At 39.9% G+C, this 22132-nt stretch overlaps 1 protein-coding gene across 2 annotated transcripts in view; it reads right to left on the bottom strand.

The window, feature by feature from the left end:
* MMD (monocyte to macrophage differentiation associated) overlaps nucleotides 1-22132 on the bottom strand; it is a 65804-nt gene that overhangs the window by 12150 nt on the left and 31522 nt on the right. For both annotated transcript variants that reach the window (XM_069752455.1, XM_069752456.1), the window contains exon 3: nucleotides 763-923. In XM_069752455.1, coding sequence (XP_069608556.1) covers nucleotides 763-923 — 161 coding nt within the window. The remainder of the gene's footprint in view (nucleotides 1-762; nucleotides 924-22132) is intronic.

The raw sequence follows: 22132 nt of genomic DNA, 5'->3' as shown, positions 1-22132 counted from the left end.
GTTCTTCTGCTCGGTGACGACGCTCCAGGGAGCTCCTTCACAAAGTCAAATGGGAAAGATTAAAAAAAAGCGTGGTGAGCTCCATAATGGTATGCCAGCTTACTAGAGCGGTAGAAGAACGACCGGCCGTATGCTATGCATCATTAATGGAGAGGACACTACAGATCTAGAGTCTGGAAGAAGTGATGAACCGAGGACAAACAATAGAAGTAGGTCAGAAAAACAAATGCAAGAACTGGGCCTGTTCCGTGACCTAATCAATGCCTTCATGACTCATGTAACATATAACCAAGCAGTGATTAAAGCACTAATTACAGCACGTCAGCGACATTCAGCTAGACGGCTTCTAACCCAACGTCAAGGAGCTTGACTGATGCCACACAAAATGGCCCAGAAAGTTGTATCAAGGTCCAAGTCAAAGGTAAAACATTCTTACATCTGTCTAGACCTTTAGAAGAGAACCTAGTTGATCTCTATTACCCGAAAGTGATGTTCCAGTAGAGAGAAATCCCATTTCTACGTGTCTGGATGTGCACTGGGGTGTCACGATGCACTTACAGCTCCTCAGACTCGCATCCCTGAGGCTGAGGAGCTGTAAGTGCACCTCCACAAACAACAATGTGATTTATCATTGCTGGAGCATCGATTTAGGGTCATAAAGGCATCAACCTGCCTTTCTTATAAAAGGTTACATAAATGGTGTCTGACAGGCTCCCTTTATCCTTTAGGGCGACAATGGGCTCGACACAGAGAGCTACATACCTAAGATGACTTTTCTTCCAGGTGACTATGTGAAACACAGTGGACACTATAAAAAGGGCACACAGGCCCATTCCATAAATCCATGCGGTTATCTTTTCCCAGCGATCATCTGACATGCGGTGTAATAAAGCACTTCCCACAATAGACGGGACGATGAGGAACTGCAAAAGAGAGACATTTGTAAAAGGACGAGGCATAAGGCTTTTATCGCCAGACGTTCATTGTGCAGATGTACTTTACTAAAACTGTAAAAGGTTAGAAAAGTCATTATAACAATCATTAGACTTCCCACAGATTTCCAGCTTTTCTGGAAATAAAGCTTAATGATAGCAAGCGTCCTTCTTGCTTAAAGCAACATTGATCTACGGCAGTGAAGCGACTGAGCTGCCAGACACCATTAATGGGAAAGAGTTGGAGGATTTCTGGGAAAGGAAAACATTTTTCCTGTCGGCAGGTTTTTTGCTATGTAAACGGAGAGCAGCATAATATAGGGCAAGGGATCTTGATTCCTGTGATATAATACTTACTGGACCGCCTGGTGCCGTTTTGATAAAATCCCTGTTTTTTTTTCCCTGCGGTAGCACAGCCAAGTCTTCTGTTCTGTGTTTAACCCCGCCCACTCCCCTGATTGGCACACAGTGCATTGTCAGCCAACAGCCAATCAGTGGTGGGGGCGTGGCTACACAGGTTAGCCTGACTAGTGTGACATAGTCCTGTGATGATAATCTCCAGTCGATAAAAGACTAATTGTATAGAAACTACATCACGCAGCTTAGTAAGTGACACAAAGCTGTAATCAGGCTCTATTGCCTAATATTATGCTGCTCTCCGATAAACCGCTGACAGATTCCCTTTAACATACCTCCCTCCCCATGTATATTCCTATTTATCATAATTCCTCTACGGGAATGTCAAAGACTTATATTAACCTGATAGCATTATCAAAATATTTATCAGGTCACTTTACCCTTGATTCTCAGTACAAACAATGCCGGAACAGAAGTGACTTCTAGGAAAGTGGCAAAGGAAAATGTTTGCTCAGCAATACAAACAATCAGCAATGTACCCTGTCCAGCTAGATAAGACGATTGTCAGATGCGGCTCACCCCAGTAGATTTGGTATGTCAGTTATTGCTGATTACAAAAGTCAGAGATTTGAGGACCTGCGACATACTGTACAATGCAAAATGCATACCCCTATCCCTCGTGGGTCCTGCACACATGAATCTTACATTATAGGTTTTAATTATTAATTTCTGGGGTATGAAAACATATCGGATACATCATATTCATAGATTTTGATCTATTCCTTCTACTTTTCCAAATATAATTTTTGGTGTTGCCCATTATCCCGTTTCTAGTTATCGCATAACATTTTACGATAAATTTACCATTTACCAATTTTACTATAGAGGGGGGAGGTAGTGCTCAGCACAGAGTGATGGCACTGTACAGGAAGGGGCAGTGAGGGGGGCCACAGTTTAAAAAGGGGGCACAGTATGGAGAACTGCCAGCGAGTCTGAGGGGATAGTGTAAAAAGGATGCACAGTATGTAAAGGGGCAGTGTGGAGGGACATTACGAGGGGGCATAGTGTGAAGAGGGACTAACAGAGGACTGCATGAAGCGAAGACAATGTAGAGGCCACAATTGATAAAAGAGGCCGACGTGGTGGGTATAATTCATAAGGGCGGTTGTGCACTGGAAATAATTCATAAAAAGACAATGTGGCTGTTAAAATTCATAAGGGAGGACGATGCTGTGGTTAAAACTCATAAGGGAAGTAGTATGGCAGTCATAGCATGTAACGAGGGACGGTGTGGAGACAATATTTTATAGAAGTAGATTGTTATGGTAGATGGCCTCCACAGAGTGTGGGGGTTATGTATTCATGCACTGAGAAACATGATTCTAGTGGTGTATTCATGTACTGATGGTGGTTCTTGTGATGCATGCATGTACTAATGGTGGTTCTGATCATGTAATAATGTAGATGTAGTAAACATTTAATTTGACAACAGATTATTATAAGGTCAGTGTGCTGTCAGCTGCACACATGGACAACACAAAGACATGGACAACACAAAGACATGGACAACTAGGGCAGCATGAACACCAAATACGGCCCTGCAGGTGAACAATACACTGTTTTCATGGGCAACCAAATAAGCACCCACTCACTTCTCTTGACATTTCCGTGTTAGTAAATACTCATATTTCTTGTGAAATAATGCTCACAACTCTGGCTTGTTCCTGCCCTCTGTCACATCTACTGGAAATGTATGAATATGACGACAACTGGGGGTTCTCTTTGTCAGTGGGATGTATCCTTCATAAGATGTTTGGTGTGGACAGTGTCAGGCTATGTGCACACGTTCAGGAATTCATGCAGAAAATTCCTGAGAATTCTGGACATTTTCTGCATGAAATCCGCAAGAAAACCGCATGCGTTTTTGCCGCGGTTTTGACGCGTTTTTGCCGAGGTTTTTTCCGGACACTTCCCAATGCATTTTGGAGTGGGAAATCCGCAAAAAAAACGCAAAAAGATAGAGCATGTCCGGATTATGTGCGGTATGCGTTTTTTTTTGCGGAAAAAAACACATCATGTGCACAAAACATCCGGAATTCATTCTAAATGATGGGATGCTTATTGTATGCGTTTTTTTTGCGGTTTTATAGCGTTTTTATCGGGAAAAAACGCGGAAAAACCGCGAAAAAACCGCAACGTGTGAACACAGCCTTAGAGTGTTTAAGGAGAATGTTTAATTGCCAATCTGTTATACACATCTCCGAGAGAAATTAACAGAGGAGCAGCACATTACAAAGTTTGGAGACTGAAGCGAGAATTTAAAAAATTTGGGGAAATGCAAAAGTATTTACTAACATGTCAAAAGGGCTGACGGGTTCTTTTAAGTGTACACTGATCCGCCTGGATGCAAATAAACCCATTGCCCAACCCATTTGATAAATGAAGAAATTAAGTTACTCATCCGCAGTTTACAGTCCATTAGGTAAAATCAGAGTTATTGTTTACATGACTCACATATGGTTTTATTCCACAGCAGTCTGGATAAACAGTGTGTTGGAGTAAAATGAACAATATTCATTAAGAGGCATGTGTTTCTAAAAAAGGGTTTTCCCCACTAAGTACATTATGATTAATACATCTTGGAAAAAAAATATGTTCCACAATTGGAGGAGTTTAAAAAAAAAAAAAATCTTACAAATGTACCCCTGCTTTGTATGTGTAATGGCTGTGTATGACCATGTAGAGCTGCTCTAGTTCATGGTAATCACATACCACAGCTCCTGGCCAGGGGGATACATAAGTTACTTATAAGTGCGTGTACAGACAAAACAGCAGGGCCTCAGAGCTGCCGCTTTCTGAGGTAACATATTTACCTTGTTTTATCACAGAGTTGAGTGTTTCTGCAGCGTCACCAGTCCTGTGAGCACATCATAGGTCAAGTCAGTGACATATAAGATCTCCTACCTCACTGACTGATTTATGATGAGCTCAGACGGCTGGAGACCTTCACATTGAACGATATCGCTAGCGATCCGTGACGTTGCAGAGTTTGACAGGTAGCAGCGATCAGGATCCTGCTGTGCCATCGTTGGTCGGCACAGAAAGTCCAGAACATTATTTCGTCGTGTGACGCCGATTCAGCGATGTCTTCACTGGTAACCAGGGTAAACATCGGGTTACTAAGCGCAGGGCCGCGCTTAGTAACCCGATGTTTACCCTGGTTACCAGCATAAACGTAAAAACAAAAACAGTACATACTTACATTACGATGTCTGTCCTCTCCGGCGCTCTGCTTCTCTGCACTGTGTAAGCGCAGCGGCAGGAAAGCACAGCGGTGACGTCACCGCTGTGCTCTGCTTTCCGGCCGGCGCTTAGTGCAGAGAAGCAGAGCGCCGGAGAGGACAGACACCGGAATGTAAGTGTGTACTGTTTGGTTTTTTTTACGTTTACGCTGGTAACCAGGGTAAACATCGGGTTACTAAGCGCGGCCCTGCACTTAGTAACCCGATGTTTACCCTGGTCACCAGGGGACTTCGCATAGTTGGTCGCTGGAGAGCTGTCTGTGTGACAGCTCTCCAGCGACCACACAGCGACGCTGCAGCGATCAGGATCATTGTCTAGATTGCTGCAGCGTCGCTTAATGTGACGGTACCTTTAATCATGTGTTGCCGCAGGCAGAAAAATGTGTTACCTCGGGCAGGGAAACGTGTTACAGCAGAACTTAGCCGCTCTGAGCACGTCTGTATACTCACTTATCATAAATGACATACGCTCCTCCCCCCCCAGGCCAGGAGATGTGATATGTGCAAACTATAAACTTGAGCAGCTCTGAATGGTCAGACACAGCCATTACAGTGTACATAGAAGGGACATATTTATAAAATTATCACAGAAAAGGACACTTTTTTCAACACATACAATTGTGGAACTTTATATTATTCCATTGATTAAAATGTACTTTGTGGAACAACCCCCTTAATAAATTTGGCGAATCTTTGGTGTGCAGCACAGCAAGAAATGTTATTCCAGAAGGAGACTGAAGCACATTTCCGTCGTAAAGTACATCACTTTTATGGTGTAAATAATGACTAGTTTCTCTGCCACACTTGGGAAAGCCCCATCATGGATAAGCCCTGCCAGTTGGTGGAGCCGGCCAATACTGGTGTAAAACCCCCAAAAGTTGCAGTTTTTATTCAATTTCAAGTTGCACAAAAAATTTGCAGTTTTATGCTAGAAAACTGCTTGATGAATTGAGTGGTTGACTGGTTTCGAATATCTGTTAGCAAATACATTATTGGTGTTACTCATTTTGGATCTCAATGAACAAAACAAGAGTAAAGAACAGCAACAAAGATAATGTACTTCTCTCTGAAGTACCCAGATCATCGGGAGATTGCACAAACAAGGAACTGAACTCATGTAATACCTTACTTCTCCTGCAGGGGCACTGTAGGAAACTGAACACCAGCTGACAAGTTCCCTCTTTGATTACCACTGATCACTTAAGTTCCCAGCTGGAGGAACATTGTGTAATCATTTTAGGTTTGAGTAATCTCTTCTTGGGCTCAGGTCCAAAGTTGTGTTTGTCCAAAGTCACGGCTGTTTACAAAGCCTCTTCTAAAACTCCCAGCGGTTCTCCACTGTGTCATTAATTATCATTGGGAAATAATGGCAAATTGCTTGCTTACTGGTGATAGCAACGGGGTTTCTGCAAAATCTCATAAATTGGTAACTCTTCTAGTACTGCTGCTGTCTATTATGAAGATAGTGTACAGTCTCTGGCCTCCGGCCTGGCAGTATTCATCCTTTTCCGACAGTGTGCTCAGCGTAGCGCACAGTATAAGTGTGTACCTACCCCAACAGCTAACACCTCAGTTGTCATGTTTGGTCTAACTTACTGACAGAAGCAAATGATGGCCATTTGCTGGGTGGGTACAGCAAATTAATGGGTTATCCTCTCTCTTTCTGTCTGGCTCTGTCTACTGCACACAGTCCTCTTCATGAACCTCTGGCTGTCACATCAGATAAGAGCTGATCTTTCATCTGTTTGCATCGGTAACGGCTGATGCTTGCAAATTATATTTCTTCTGATGCGCAGCATTTTTTTTTTTTTTGCAATGGTCAAACATGGCGATTTAATTCTCAGCTTAGTCAAATCTATAGGATTTAGTTCTCCGCCTGTAGCGTTGGCAAAGGCTCAAGACTACAGATAAACCTTCAACTGTGCAAGTACTTTAGCTAATGAATTTCATAAAAAGTAATTTCCTATATATATATTTTTTTAATTACAGATTATTCTTTTCTCTGCCAAATCTTTCCAATAATAACCTGCAGGGAAATATAAGCTCCCTGCATTTACCCTGCGAACCGTCTCTACTAGATGCAGCTTCACTTTACAGTTAACTAGCCTATCCGATTATTCTACTGTCCCAAAACATCTAAAATGACAAAAACCCACCTTACAATAGTTAATAATTATGGCTTTTCTTCCATTAGAAAACATTTAGCATTGCTTTACTTTTTCATTTTCATGTATTTTAGAAGTAAAAAATGATGCAAAGATGAACATTCCCAAAAGTAATCTGGAAAAGGGAAAACGTAGTATCTACTCGTGGTTCACGGATTGGCCATTTGATACAATTTTCCCATCATTACAGCAGGATTCCGATCTAGAACCACGTTTATTTGATTGGGGGATGAGGGGCCACAGGTTGACGTCATCTGAAGCATTCTAGTTAGGATTACAATGTATGACTGTGACTTTCCAAAGCCTGATAAGCGACAGAGAGGATGAGCAGAACACCTCTTCATTCAATCAATGGATGAGTCATTCTGGCTTCATGAAGGCAGATGTTACTTCAGCGGTCAGTTAATCCTTCTTATTTCTATTTCTCATGGGAAATTACAATACCTGATGGATTCTTTCTTCTTCAGTTAGTCCACTGTTATGATCCGGTGACCTTGGAGCAGCATGAAAACTTTCACTGGAGTAGGTGGTAACTATACTGACCGCAAATCCTGATCTTAACATCGCAACTAGAAGTAGCCGTGGGGTGTACCTAACAAGCCCTAGACACCTCGTCACAGCCGGAGGACTAAATACCCCTAAAGATGGAAATAGGAATACCATCTTGCCTCAGAGCAGAACCCCAAAGGATAGGCAGCCCCCCACAAATATTGGCTGTGAGTAGGAGAGGAAAGACACACACAGTCAGAAAACAGGATTTAGCACAAGAGGCCGCTCTAGCTAAAATAGGAATGGATAGGACAGAGTTCTGTGCGGTCAGTATTAAAACCCTTCCAAAAATATCCACAGCAGATTATACAAAAATTCCTCCATCTAACTAAAGACGTGGAACGTATATCTGCAACTCCAGAGACTACTAAACTCAGAGCAGGAATACAATCAAAAACAAGCACACAGCTTGTGTGCCATAGAAAAAGAAACAGACACTTATCTTTGCTGAATTGGCAGCTAAGCAGGAGAAGCCAGACAGAGATCAAATCCTTCCCAAGAAACATTGACAACTGGCAAGGACTAATGAGTCCTGCAAACCTAAATACTCCAGTCAGAACTGCAATCAGTAGATACACCTGTCCAGGACTGCAGCCCAGAGACAACTGCATTACCACCTACAACCACCGGAGGGAGCCCAAAAGCAGAATTCACAACAGTCCACACTTCGCAGCATAGTCATTTTTCATGATATGCTCAAAAAGCATGGAGCAGTGTACGGGGCTCATTAGAAAGTCTATTTTTACAAGCAAAGATCAATGATGATGCAGTTTCTTAACTGATCAAGATGACCTGTCACTTGATAAAAAAAAACTGAGATAAGGGCTCTGTAAAAATCCAGAAGCTCCCCTGGTTCGCAACACTTTACCATTTTGCTTTGTGTCGCTCCATTGTAGAGATACGCATATTTGTCTCTTCTGGAGTGCATCATGTGAAATCTCTGCTTGTAATGCAACACCTCATTTCTTCAGCGTGCTTTCATCCCTCTCTCCCAGACACTGCCAATCACAGCTCAGCAGCTTATCTAATAATCCAGCAGTCTCAGATGCTGCTGAGCTGTGATTGACCGTGTCTGGCAGGGAGGTGTGAAAGCATAGGCTCCCAGAGAGGACTGTGAAGAAACACCCTGTTGCATTATATGCAGAGATTTCACATGATGCCCTCCAGAAGAGAAATATAGGAATCTCTCTGCAATGGGGCAACACAGGGCAAAATGGTAAAGAGCGTAGAATCAGGGGAGCTCTGGGATTTTTACAATGTATTTTACTGATTTTTTTTCAGCAATTGACAGGTCCTCTTGTTGTTTACAATCCAGTTTCTCTAGTAAAAGATCACTCTACAGCTAGTCGCAATCATTGGCTAAGTAGCCACTGACAAGAAGCTTAGAGGACATCTTTTCACTTGGAAGAGATTGTTGCTTGAGAGAATCGAATCAAGTAGGTCAGAGATCCCCAACCTGTGGCTCCAGAGTCACAGGTCAGGAATCCATGACCTGCGGCTCTAGAGCCACATGTGGCTTGCGGGCCCGTGATGTGCAACTCGCGGCTGTCTGCCAGCTTAGCACCAGGTGTAGCAAACAGCTATTAAGAGTAGATCTCTAGATGGCAACTTTTTTGAGTAGTCCTGCACAGGAGAGCAGATCTGAATGGATGGTGGTAAGATAGGAAACCCTGGAGATTTCAGTGGAACAGCTTTGGCTGTCATTACACCGGTAATGGGGGCTCTGGGTGTCACTACTGTGAGGGGGCAGGAATAGTATGAGGCTCGCAACCCTCTCTCAGAGCTGAATGTGACTTTCAAGGTGAGAAAGGTTGGGAACCTCTGAACTAGGTTGTCGCACAACTTTCCTTGCCCTACATAACTGGTTGTACAACTTTGCGACCAGGGCTTCAATATGTTATAGGAGCAAGCATATAGGAAACATCATTGGGTAAAGTTCTGATTTTAGGATGAAATATTCCACTGTACATCATATACAGGTTGTAGGTGCAGAACATTTTATACCAAGCGCTCCTGTAGGCTGGTGCAATTTGTAACCGTAAATTGGTATTGCTACAGTAAATGGGCCTACATTATGCTACGGATTCTTCTCTTTATTTCCCTTGTTTTCTCCATCCTATCATTACAGAGGTCTAACAAGGAAGAGGGGGGGGGGGGGGGGGGGAGTCATCCACGTAACTCTGGAATTTTCCTTTAGCATACCGAAATGCTGTATATGGGCAGCAAATGAGTTTGTCCGCTAATTGAACGCTTTCAAGATATGAACTAAATGATGCGTGCAAGTCTTGTTCAATTATTTACAGGGAGAAGGAAACTTTTAGCAATAATAGCGAGGACTTGAAATGCTCAATGCAATTACTAAATGTTCCTGTTGGCTGTGGTGTGACCACACTAAAGATTTATGACCCTGTTTTTAATCTGGATGAAGCACAACAACAGAATATAAAATGTTGGGAAAGGCAGAACTTGCAGCCTTTTACAGTATTTAGAGATATTTTCAGTTAAGAAATCAGAGGCCAGTAGTACCTTTTTAACACCCCCGCCCCCTTTTTCTGTTCTTGGTTATAGGGAAAGGAAGAACAGAGAAGGAAAGCAAGAAAGAAAAAGCAAGAAAGAAAGAAAGAAAGAAAGAAAGAAAGAAAGAAAGAAAGAAAGAAAGAAAGAAAGAGAGAAAGAAAGAAAGAACAGAGAGAGAAAGAAAGAAAGAAGGAAAGAACAGAGAGAGAGAGAAAGAAAGAAGGAAAGAACAGAGAGAGAAAGAAAGAAAGAAAGAACAGAGAAAGAAAGAAAGAAAGAAAGAACAGAGAAAGAAAGAAAGAACAGAGAGAGAAAGAAAGAACAGAGAGAGAAAGAAAGAACAGAGAGAGAAAGAAAGAAAGAAAGAACGAAAGAAAGAACGAAAGAACGAAAGAAAGAAGGAAAGAAAGAAGGAAAGAAAGAAGGAAAGAAAGAAGGAAAGAAAGAAGGAAAGAAAGAACAGAGAAAGAAAGAAAGAACGAAAGAAAGAAAGAACGAAAGAAAGAAAGAAGGAAAGAAAGAAGGAAAGAAAGAACAGAGAGAGAAATAAAGAAAGAAAGAACAGAGAGAGAAAGAAAGAAAGAAAGAACAGAGAGAGAAAGAAAGAAAGAAAGAACAGAGAGAGAAAGAAAGAAAGAAAGAAAGAAGGAAAGAAAGAACAGAGAGAGAAAGAACAGAGAGAGAAAGAAAGAAAGAAAGAAGGAAAGAAAGAACAGAGAAAGAAAGAAAGAAAGAACAGAGAGAGAAAGAAAGAAAGAAAGAACAGAGAGAGAAAGAAAGAAGGAAAGAAAGAACAGAGAAAGAAAGAAAGAAAGAACAGAGAGAAAGAAAGAAAGAAAGAAAGAAAGAAAGAACAGAGAGAGAAAGAAAGAAAGAAAGAAAGAAAGAACAGAGAGAAAGAAAGAAAGAAAGAAAGAAAGAAAGAAAGAAAGAAAGAAAGAAAGAAAGAAAGAACAGAGAGAGAAAGAAAGAACGAAAGAAAGAACGAAAGAAAGAACGAAAGAAAGAACGAAAGAAAGAACAGAGAGAGAAAGAAAGAAAGAAAGAAAGAAGGAAAGAAAGAAAGAAGGAAAGAACAGAGAGAGAAAGAAAGAAAGAAAGAACAGAGAGAGAAAGAAAGAAAGAAAGAAAGAAAGAACGAACGAACGAACGAAAGAAAAGAGAGAGAAAGAAAGAAAGAAAGAACAGAGAGAGAAAGAAAGAAAGAAAGAAAGAAAGAAAGAAAGAACGGAGAGAAAGAAAGAAAGAAAGAACAGAGAGAGAAAGAAAGAAAGAAAGAACAGAGAGAGAAAGAAAGAAAGAAAGAAAGAACAGAGAGAGAAAGAAAGAAAGAACAGAGAGAGAAAGAAAGAAAGAACAGAGAGAAAGAAAGAGAACAGAGAGAGAAAGAAAGAAAGAACAGAGAGAGAAAGAAAGAAAGAAAGAAAGAACAGAGAGAGAAAGAAAGAAAGAACAGAGAGAGAAAGAAAGAAAGAACAGAGAGAGAAAGAAAGAAAGAACAGAGAGAGAAAGAAAGAAAGAACAGAGAGAGAAAGAAAGAAAGAAAGAAAGAACAGAGAAAGAAAGAAAGAAAGAAAGAAAGAAAGAACAGAGAGAGAAAGAAAGAAAGAAAGAAAAGAGAGAGAAAGAAAGAAAGAAAGAAAAGAGAGAGAAAGAAAGAAAGAAGGAAAGAAAGAAAGAAAGAAAGAACAGAGAGAGAAAGAAAGAAAGAACAGAGAGAGAAAGAAAGAAAGAAAGAACAGAGAGAGAAAGAAAGAAAGAAAGAACAGAGAGAGAAAGAAAGAAAGAAAGAAAGAGAACAGAGAAAGAAAGAAAGAAAGAAAGAGAACAGAGAAAGAAAGAACAGAGAAAGAAAGAAAGAAAGAACAGAGAGAGAAAGAAAGAAAGAAAGAACAGAGAGAGAAAGAAAGAAAGAAAGAACAGAGAGAGAAAGAAAGAAAGAAAGAACAGAGAGAGAAAGAAAGAACAGAGAGAGAAAGAAAGAAAGAAAGAAAGAAAGAAAGAACAGAGAGAGAAAGAAAGAACAGAGAGAGAAAGAAAGAAAGAGAACAGAGAAAGAAAGAACAGAGAAAGAAAGAACAGAGAAAGAAAGAAAGAAATAACAGAGAGAGAAAGAAAGAAAGAAAGAAAGAAAGAAGGAAAGAAAGAACAGAGAAAGAAAGAAAGAAAGAAAGAAAGAACAGAGAGAGAAAGAAAGAAAGAAAGAAAGAACAGAGAGAGAAAGAAAGAAAGAAAGAAGGAAAGAACAGAGAGAGAAAGAAAGAAAGAAAGAAGGAAAGAACAGAGAGAGAAATAAAGAAAGAAAGAAAGAAAGAAAGAGAACAGAGAAAGAAAGAACAGAGAAAGAAAGAAAGAAAGAAAGAAAGAAAGAAAGAACAGAGAGAGAAAGAAAGAAAGAACAGAGAGAAAGAAAGAAAGAAAGAACAGAGAGAAAGAAAGAAAGAAAGAAAGAACAGAGAGAGAGAAAGAAAGAAAGAACAGAGAGAAAGAAAGAAAGAAAGAACAGAGAGAGAAAGAAAGAGCGAAAGAAAGAAAGAAAGAAAGAAGGAAAGAAAGAACAGAGAGAGAAATAAAGAAAGAAAGAAAGAAGGAAAGAAAGAACAGAGAGAGAAATAAAGAAAGAAAGAAAGAACAGAGAAAGAAAGAAAGAAAGAACAGAGAGAGAAAGAAAGAAAGAAAGAAGGAAAGAAAGAACAGAGAAAGAAAGAACAGAGAGAAAGAAAGAAAGAAAGAAAGAAAGAACAGAGAGAGAAAGAAAGAAAGAAAGAACAGAGAGAGAAAGAAAGAAAGAAAGAAAGAAAGAACAGAGAGAGAAAGAAAGAAAGAAAGAAAGAACAGAGAGAGAAAGAAAGAAAGAAAGAACAGAGAGAAAGAAAGAAAGAAAGAAAGAACAGAGAGAAAGAAAGAAAGAAAGAAAGAAAGAAAAGAGAGAGAAAGAAAGAACAGAGAGAGAAAGAAAGAAAGAAAGAAAGAGAACAGAGAAAGAAAGAACAGAGAAAGAAAGAACAGAGAAAGAAAGAAAGAACAGAGAGAGAAAGAAAGAAAGAAAGAAAGAAGGAAAGAAAGAACAGAGAAAGAAAGAAAGAAAGAAAGAAAGAACAGAGAGAGAAAGAAAGAAAGAAAGAAAGAAAGAACAGAGAGAGAAAGAAAGAAAGAAAGAACAGAGAGAGAAAGAAAGAAAGAAAGAAAGAAAGAAAGAAAGAAAGAAAGAACAGAGAGAGAAAGAAAGAAAGAAGGAAAGAACAGAGAGAAATAAAGAAAGAAAGAAAGAACAGAGAAAGAAAGAACAGAGAAAGAAAGAAAGAAAGAACAGAGAGAGAAAGAAAGAAAGAAAGAACAGAGAGAGAAAGAAAGAAAGAAAGAAAGAACAGAGAGAGAAAGAAAGAAAGAAAGAACAGAGAGAGAAAGAAAGAACAGAGAGAGAAAGAAAGAAAGAAAGAGAACAGAGAAAGAAAGAACAGAGAAAGAAAGAACAGAGAAAGAAAGAACAGAAAGAAAGAAAGAACAGAGAGAGAAAGAAAGAAAGAAAGAAAGAAAGAAGGAAAGAAAGAACAGAGAAAGAAAGAAAGAAAGAAAGAACAGAGAGAGAAAGAAAGAAAGAAAGAAAGAACAGAGAGAGAAAGAAAGAAAGAAGGAAAGAACAGAGAGAGAAAGAAAGAAAGAAGGAAAGAACAGAGAGAGAAATAAAGAAAGAAAGAAAGAGAACAGAGAAAGAAAGAACAGAGAAAGAAAGAAAGAAAGAAAGAAAGAAAGAAAGAAAGGAGAGAGAGAAAGAAAGAAAGAAAGAAAGAACAGAGAGAGAGAAAGAAAGAAAGAAAGAGAGAAAGAACGAAAGAAAGAAAGAACGAAAGAAAGAAAGAAAGAAAGAAAGAAAGAAAGAAAGAAAGAAAGAAAGAAAGAAAGAAGGAAAGAAAGAACAGAGAGAGAAATAAAGAAAGAAAGAAAGAAGGAAAGAAAGAACAGAGAGAGAAATAAAGAAAGAAAGAAAGAACAGAGAAAGAAAGAAAGAAAGAACAGAGAAAGAAAGAACAGAGAGAGAAAGAAAGAAAGAAAGAAAGAAGGAAAGAAAGAACAGAGAAAGAAAGAACAGAGAGAGAAAGAAAGAAAGAAAGAACAGAGAGAGAAAGAAAGAAAGAAAGAACAGAGAGAGAAAGAAAGAAAGAAAGAACAGAGAGAGAAAGAAAGAAAGAAAGAACAGAGAGAAAGAAAGAAAGAAAGAAAGAAAGAAAAGAGAGAGAAAGAAAGAAAGAAAGAAAAGAGAGAGAAAGAAAGAAGGAAAGAAAGAACAGAGAAAGAAAGAAAGAAAGAAAAGAGAGAGAAAGAAAGAAAGAACAGAGGGAGAAAGAAAGAAAGAACAGAGAGAGAAAGAAAGAAAGAAAGAAAGAAAGAGAACAGAGAAAGAAAGAACAGAGAAAGAAAGAAAGAAAGAAAGAACAGAGAGAGAAAGAAAGAAAGAACAGAGAGAAAGAAAGAAAGAAAGAACAGAGAGAGAAAGAAAGAAAGAAAGAAAGAAAGAAAGAAAGAAAGAAGGAAAGAAAGAACAGAGAAAGAAAGAACAGAGAGAGAAAGAAAGAAAGAAAGAAAGAAAGAAAGAAAGAAGGAAAGAAAGAACAGAGAAAGAAAGAAAGAAAGAACAGAGAAAGAAAGAACAGAGAAAGAAAGAAAGAAAGAAAGAAAGAAAGAACGGAGAGAAAGAAAGAAAGAAAGAACAGAGAGAGAAAGAAAGAAAGAAAGAAAGAAAGAGAACAGAGAAAGAAAGAACAGAGAAAGAAAGAAAGAAAGAAAGAACAGAGAGAGAAAGAAAGAAAGAACAGAGAGAGAAAGAAAGAAAGAAAGAAAGAACAGAGAGAGAAAGAAAGAAAGAAAGAAAGAAAGAAAGAAAGAAAGAAAGAAGGAAAGAAAGAACAGAGAAAGAAAGAACAGAGAGAGAAAGAAAGAAAGAAAGAAAGAAAGAAAGAAGGAAAGAAAGAACAGAGAAAGAAAGAAAGAACAGAGAAAGAAAGAACAGAGAGAGAAAGAAAGAAAGAAAGAAAGAAAGAACGGAGAGAAAGAAAGAAAGAAAGAACAGAGAGAGAAAGAAAGAAAGAAAGAAAGAAGGAAAGAAAGAACAGAGAAAGAAAGAACAGAGAGAGAAAGAAAGAAAGAACAGAGAGAGAAAGAAAGAAAGAAAGAAGGAAAGAAAGAACAGAGAAAGAAAGAACAGAGAGAGAAAGAAAGAGAAAGAAAGAAAGAACAGAGAGAGAAAGAAAGAAAGAAAGAACAGAGAGAAAGAAAGAACAGAGAGAAAGAAAGAAAGAAATAAAGAAAGAACAGAGAGAGAAAGAAAGAAAGAAAGAAAGAACAGAGAGAGAAAGAAAGAACAGAGAGAGAAAGAAAGAAAGAAAGAGAACAGAGAAAGAAAGAACAGAGAAAGAAAGAACAGAGAAAGAAAGAAAGAAAGAACAGAGAGAGAAAGAAAGAAAGAAAGAAAGAAAGAAAGAAGGAAAGAAAGAACAGAGAAAGAAAGAAAGAAAGAAAGAACAGAGAGAGAAAGAAAGAAAGAAAGAGAGAAAGAAAGAAAGAAAGAAAGAAAGAAAGAAGGAAAGAACAGAGAGAGAAAGAAAGAAGGAAAGAACAGAGAGAGAAATAAAGAAAGAAAGAAAGAGAACAGAGAAAGAAAGAACAGAGAAAGAAAGAAAGAAAGAAAGAAAGAACAGAGAGAGAAAGAAAGAACAGAGAGAAAGAAAGAACAGAGAGAAAGAAAGAAAGAAAGAAAGAAAGAAAGAAAGAAAGAAAGAACAGAGAGAGAAAGAAAGAAAGAAAGAACAGAGAGAGAAAGAAAGAACAGAGAGAGAAAGAAAGAAAGAAAGAGAACAGAGAAAGAAAGAACAGAGAAAGAAAGAACAGAGAAAGAAAGAAAGAAAGAAAGAAAGAACAGAGAGAGAAAGAAAGAAAGAAAGAAAGAAAGAAAGAAAGAAGGAAAGAAAGAACAGAGAAAGAAAGAAAGAAAGAAAGAACAGAGAGAGAAAGAAAGAAAGAAAGAAAGAAAGAAAGAACAGAGAGAGAAAGAAAGAAAGAAAGAAAGAAGGAAAGAACAGAGAGAGAAAGAAAGAAAGAAGGAAAGAACAGAGAGAGAAATAAAGAAAGAAAGAAAGAGAACAGAGAAAGAAAGAACAGAGAAAGAAAGAAAGAAAGAAAGAACAGAGAGAAAGAAAGAAAGAACAGAGAGAAAGAAAGAAAGAACAGAGAGAGAAAGAAAGAGAGAAAGAACGAAAGAAAGAAAGAACGAAAGAAAGAAAGAAAGAAAGAAAGAAAGAAAGAAAGAAGGAAAGAAAGAACAGAGAGAGAAATAAAGAAAGAAAGAAAGAACAGAGAGAGAAAGAAAGAAAGAAAGAAAGAAAGAACAGAGAGAGAAAGAAAGAAAGAAAGAAAGAACAGAGAGAGAAAGAAAGAAAGAAAGAACAGAGAGAGAAAGAAAGAAAGAAAGAAAGAACAGAGAGAGAAAGAAAGAAAGAAAGAACAGAGAGAAAGAAAGAAAGAAAGAACAGAGAGAAAGAAAGAAAGAAAGAAAGAACAGAGAGAGAAAGAAAGAAAGAACAGAGAGAGAAAGAAAGAAAAAGAAAGAACAGAGAGAGAAAGAAAGAACAGAGAGAGAAAGAAAGAAAGAAAGAAAGGATAGAGAAAGAAAGGATAGAGAAAGAAAGGATAGAGAAAGAAAAGAGAGAGAAAGAAAGGAGAGAGAAAGAGGGGAAAGAAAGAACAGAGAAAAAGAAAGAAAGAGAAAGAAAAAGAAAGAAGGCAAAGAAAACCAAGAGAAAGAAAGAAAGAAAGAAAGAAAGAAAGAAAGAAAGAAAGAAAGAAAGAAAGAAAGAAAGAAAAGAAAAGAAAGAACAGAGAGAGAAAAAGAAAGAAAGAGGGGAAAGAGAGGGGAATGAAAGAAAGAACAGAAAGAGAAAGAAAGAGGGGAAAGAACAGAGAGAGAAAGAGGGGAAAGAACAGAAAGAGAGAGAAAGAGGGGAAAGAACAGAGAGAGAAAGAAAGAGGGGAAAGAAAGAACAGAGAAAAAGGAGAGAGAAAAAAAGAACAGAGAGAGAAAGAAAGAACAGAGAAAAAGGAGAGAGAAAAAAAGAATAGAGAGGGAAATAAAGAACACAGAGAGAAAGAAAGAACAGAGAGAGAAAGAACAGAAAGAGAAAGAAAAAAAGATTAGAGATGGAAAGAAAGAGCAGAGAGAGAAAGAAAGATTCTATAAAGACACTATAGCGGCCCGGCTCCCATTGTAATGCCCACCTGGGCATTCCGCTGCAGGACATATCATGATCCGCTCACATGGCCGGCATCCCCGATTCCAAGGCGATCCCGCTGTCCGCACTGTCGGAGGATGACACGGTGATGGATCTGAAGCATTCCCTGAAGTGCCTCCATGGCTCCGCTCCGTATACCTTGTACACACTTGGCTCTGCTACATCCACCCTACAAACCCCTCCTGACCCCACACATCAACTTCCCCTCATCCAGCACCATGATAATCACCATAGCAGAGTCCTGCATACACGAGGACCCTGATCATGTGACCGCTGACTCCTCCCCCTCCTGTGACCTCATCACAGGTCCTGGGTGCACAGAGAAGCCATCCATGAGCAACCCGAGGAGATGCACGGAGAAGAGCGACTTCAGCGTCTGGACCTGTGATGATGTCACGTGAGTTGGGGAGGGCTGGATGAGGAGATCCAGGACGGAGCAGACTCAATAGCGTAGTAACTGAACCTGCATCTCTGACGCAAATCCAGTTACTACACCGACAGATTCTGCTGCCCCCTCTCTTCAGGGACGGCAGTGCCGCCTGAGCCAAAGAGCTCAACTCGCCTAATGGTAGCGGCGCCACTGGTAAGGCCTTATTCACACATCAGTATTTCTGATCAGTATTTGCATGCCAAAACCAGGAGTGACTCCAAAACACAGAACAGGTGTCAAGCTTTCAAGTATAGTTTTACTCTGATTGTTCCACTCCTGGTTTTGACATACAAACACTGATGCAAAATACTGATGTGTGAATAAGCCCTAACTGTCTATATCACCACAATGAAGTGCAGTGTGACCTCTGGTAGAAAAGATGATCAATATGGTGAGATAGAGCAACCAAAAGCTGTGGTAAAATAGGCAAGGCCACCATCTCCTTACTGGTATATGGGGCCCAGAGAGGAGGGGTGCTTGGTCCAGGCCCCCTTCCCACAGGGCCCAAGGGATAGGATTCGACTGTTCAGCAACAGAGGATGCACATTCAGTTGAAACCTACTGCCATGCAAGACCTGCTTCCTGCACTGCAATAGGAGCCGCCAGCTATTTAGAGGCAGCACCTGACATTGGAGCACACGCCGCTGGCGCATGACATCACAGTCATGAGCCGGCATCTCCGCACCTCAAAAAGTTGAGGAAGAGGACACAGTTGGACCGCAGACAGGTAAGGAGAAACTTTTTTTGTTTTTGTAGTGAAATCCACAATATGGGAGGGCAGGATGGAGACACGTGAGGGGGCAGGATTGAGATATATGGGGAAGGGGGGGGGGAATGAATACACATGCTGGCCAGGAATGAGACACATGCTGGCCAGGATAGGGGATGTTATTACAGGAAGGTGGCAGGATGTAGGATATTATTACTGTAGGGGCTAATTAAGGGATATTATGACTGCTGTGATGTATTTTATTTATGAGGTTAAAGTTTTAAGTGGGGGGTGTGGAGGTCCTGTTACTTTTGTGGGGCGCTTTTTTCTTCATCTGGCATAGTGTATAAGTTGGGGAAAATTGGGGAATGTGCTCTAGATAACTTATTTTCTGCAGAGATGAGTCCTGACGAAGAAGTGATGGCGGTATGCACTGGATGAAGAAGCAAAGCAAGAATGAATATCTTCGACTAGAGATGTCACTGGTAAGTCAATGTTACTTGTATACTTATACTATATAGAGCTCCTGTTTATAATGTCACTGGTGATCCCTTTACTACCTGTACACTGACACTATACACACAGAGATCCTGTGCATAATGTCTCAGGCTCAGGTACACTCCCTGACAGAAGTTATGTCGCTTAGCCATGTTATGTAAATAAAAGCTTATAACCTGATGTTAAATTCATCCATTGGTTGTATAAATTATTCTTTTGTAAGCTGAAACCTTCCGAAATATGGTTTGGGTTAAGAAAATAAATTGGCATCAATGCAGAAATATTGATCAGTTAATGGACACAGAATGGTCAGTTTTTGGCAAGACAAAAGTTGTCGCCAAGAGAAAGTAATATGATATTCAAACAAATAATTAACTTAAAATACAAATATATGTTGCATAACATTGGTGAATGACGTTGTGGTGGTATTATAGTCATATTTAATAATCTGTGTGACTTCCATGAGCTTGAAAGACTGCATCCATGCGGTTCAACAATGATTCATACAATTTATTAATGAAGTCATCAGGAATAGCAAAGAATACAGTCTTACATGCCTCCCAGAGTTCATCTAGATTCTTTGGTTTTGTCTTCGAAGCTTCCTCTTTCATCCTACCCAAACATGCTCAATGATGTTCATGTCTGGTGACTGGGCTGACCAGTCCTTGAGCACCTTGATCTTTTTTGCCTGGAGGAAATTTGTTGTAGAGATGGATGTATGAGATGGGGCACCACCCTGCTGCAGAATTTGACCCCTTTTATGATTTGGAATATAAGAGGTAGCTCATACTTTTTGATATTTAAGGCTATTGATATTGCCTTCCACCTTGCAAATGTTTCGCACACCCCCATATTGGATCCATACGGGCTCCAGTAGGTCTCCTGCAGTATTTGCGTCGGCTGTGGTGTAATTCTACTGAAGATTCATCAGAGAAATCTACCTTCTGCCACTTTTCCAGCATCCATCTGTTTAGCAGGCTGTGGGACTTTGCAAATGCCACACGGCTTTTTATTTGCCTTTTAGTTAGTGCTGGCTGCTGGGCACTGATTCGACCATGAAGGCCATTTCGAGACAGAATCCTACAAACTGTTCTAGTTGACACAGGGACCTGAGGTGACCAGGCCTGTTGAATCTCTGCTGTAGTGGAAGAGGGACTTGCTTTGGATTTTCTAACCAACAAACGTTCCTCCTGAGCAGTTGTCTTGCGAGGTCTGCCGGACCTGGGCTTGTCAAACACATCTCCAGTCTCTTCTAATCTTTTTTTAATTCTTTGTACTTGACACTGAGACACATTAAAGGCGCCAGCCACCTCTGCAGTGGATCTGGTCTTCAGCCTCTTGATAATCCAGGCTTTGGACGCAGGGTGGATTTTTGGTATGTTGTCAGAGCTCAAGTTGCAGTTCAAGTGAAGGTCTGGGGTGCTGGGTTTCTTTTTATATACACACACACACACACACACACAAATTAAGCGGTCATTTACTGAGCACACATGAGGATGTAAACTAGGATTGGGTGCATTATATGACCAGGCAACAAAACTTTTGTCTTGCCAAAAACTGACCATTCTGTGTCCACTAACTGATCAATATTTCTGCATTGATGCCAATTTATTTTCTTAACTTAAACCACATTTTGGAGGGTTTCAGTTTTGAAAAGAATTATTTATAAAACCAATGGATGAATTTAACATCAGGTTATAAGCGTTTATTTACATAACATGGATTAGCGACATAACTTCTGTCAGGGAGTGTATTACTGTATACTTCTGTCAGGGAGTGTATTACTGTACACTGACACTATATACAGAGCTCCTGTGTATAATGTTACTAGTGGTCACTGTATTACCTGCACACTGACACTATATACAGAGCTCCTGTGTATAATATCACCAGTGATCCCTTTACTACATGTACACTGACACTATATACAGAGCTCCATGTGTATAATGTCACCAGTGATCCCTTTACTACTGTACACTGAGACTATATAGAGAGCTCCTGTGTATAGAGTCGCTATACACTGTATACTATGTACACAGCCCCAGTGTATAATAGCACTTATGGTAATATTAGTATTCTGCTTCAATTATTAAATGATCAGTAATGTAGCATTCAGTCACAATGTGGTAGTAATATGTGGTCCGGCCATGGTGTGGTGATATTTGTCCCTTGTATGAGGTATTACTGGTCATTTAAAAAATAAATAAAAATATACCTTAAAAAAATAAATAAATAAAAAGAGTACTGGGTATGCTAACAAATGTTTAATAGGAGAGCCTATACATACAAGGCCAGAATCCACATATAACACATTCAATGTGGAAGGAATCAGAAAAAGATTCAGTGCCAGAATAGACAAGCTCCAACAGAAAACATGCACCACCACGAATCAGTCTATAAAAATATACAACTTTATTGAAATAAATATATTAAAGTACATGGGATGTGACAGGGGTTTTAGCCAAAGCAAGGGTGGAAACACACAGGGAGGCCAGGCACCAGCAGGTGTGCATAAGTATACAAGGTTAATTAAAGTAACTCCAAAGTGTGCCAGTAACCAGCATTAGCATAGGATCCAAAGTACAAATGCACACCTTAGAGCGACCAGGAATCAGAAGGGCTGTATACCACATCTGAAAGTAGTAAGAGGAGTAAAGAACCCGATCAAAGAGTCATAATATTACCTGCTGATGTCTAGAGCCCCGTGCGGTCCACTGTCCCCAACGCGCATTTCGGCGCTAAAGCCTTTTTCCGGGGGAGTGGCTTCCACACATGAGGGGCTGTGTTAAAAAGGCCAGTCGGCCAATCAGAATAGACCCTAGTACGCTGCTTAGGAACAGCGCATGAAGCGTCGGCATCCCTGAGCGTCGGCGTCACCGAGGGCGTCAGAGAGGGGCGGTCCGAGTCCGAAGCCCCGCCCACGTGTTAACGTCAGCAAGGATCCGGAACCCGGAGAGCACTCAGCTCACAGCGACACCGTCAGCAGCGCCAGACAAGACAGGGACCGGCCTACATGCGCACAGGCAGGATATGGGAATGTTTAATAGGGTAGAGTAGAATAGAGTCCCGCTAGAAGAATCTACTATGTCGCTTAAAAATTTTTTTGGTCAAAACAAAAGCTGATGGCTGTGTGTGTAACATGGTGTGTGATAGGAACGGTTAATGTACGATTGGTGAGGACGTGTGCAGAAGTGGAGTTTTTCCCCCCCCCCCCAAGAGTGGTAGGTGGGACTGTGGAAGGTTTGCGGGGTAGAGGCGGAGCTGGGGTGGAGTCTCAAGAGGGCACGATAATTTTGCCAATATGGGGACCTGAAATTCCTAGTGGCAGCCCTGACACCAGGTTCTTTCTAGCTTGGGCCTTAAACTAGGTACAAACAACCAGGATGGTCA

The sequence above is a fragment of the Ranitomeya imitator genome, chromosome 2 (genome assembly GCF_032444005.1).
Source record: "Ranitomeya imitator isolate aRanImi1 chromosome 2, aRanImi1.pri, whole genome shotgun sequence".
In the NCBI taxonomy this organism is placed as follows: domain Eukaryota; kingdom Metazoa; phylum Chordata; class Amphibia; order Anura; family Dendrobatidae; genus Ranitomeya; species Ranitomeya imitator.
The sequence above is the reverse complement of the archived record's forward strand: the minus strand, read 5'-3'. Positions and strand labels throughout refer to the sequence as shown.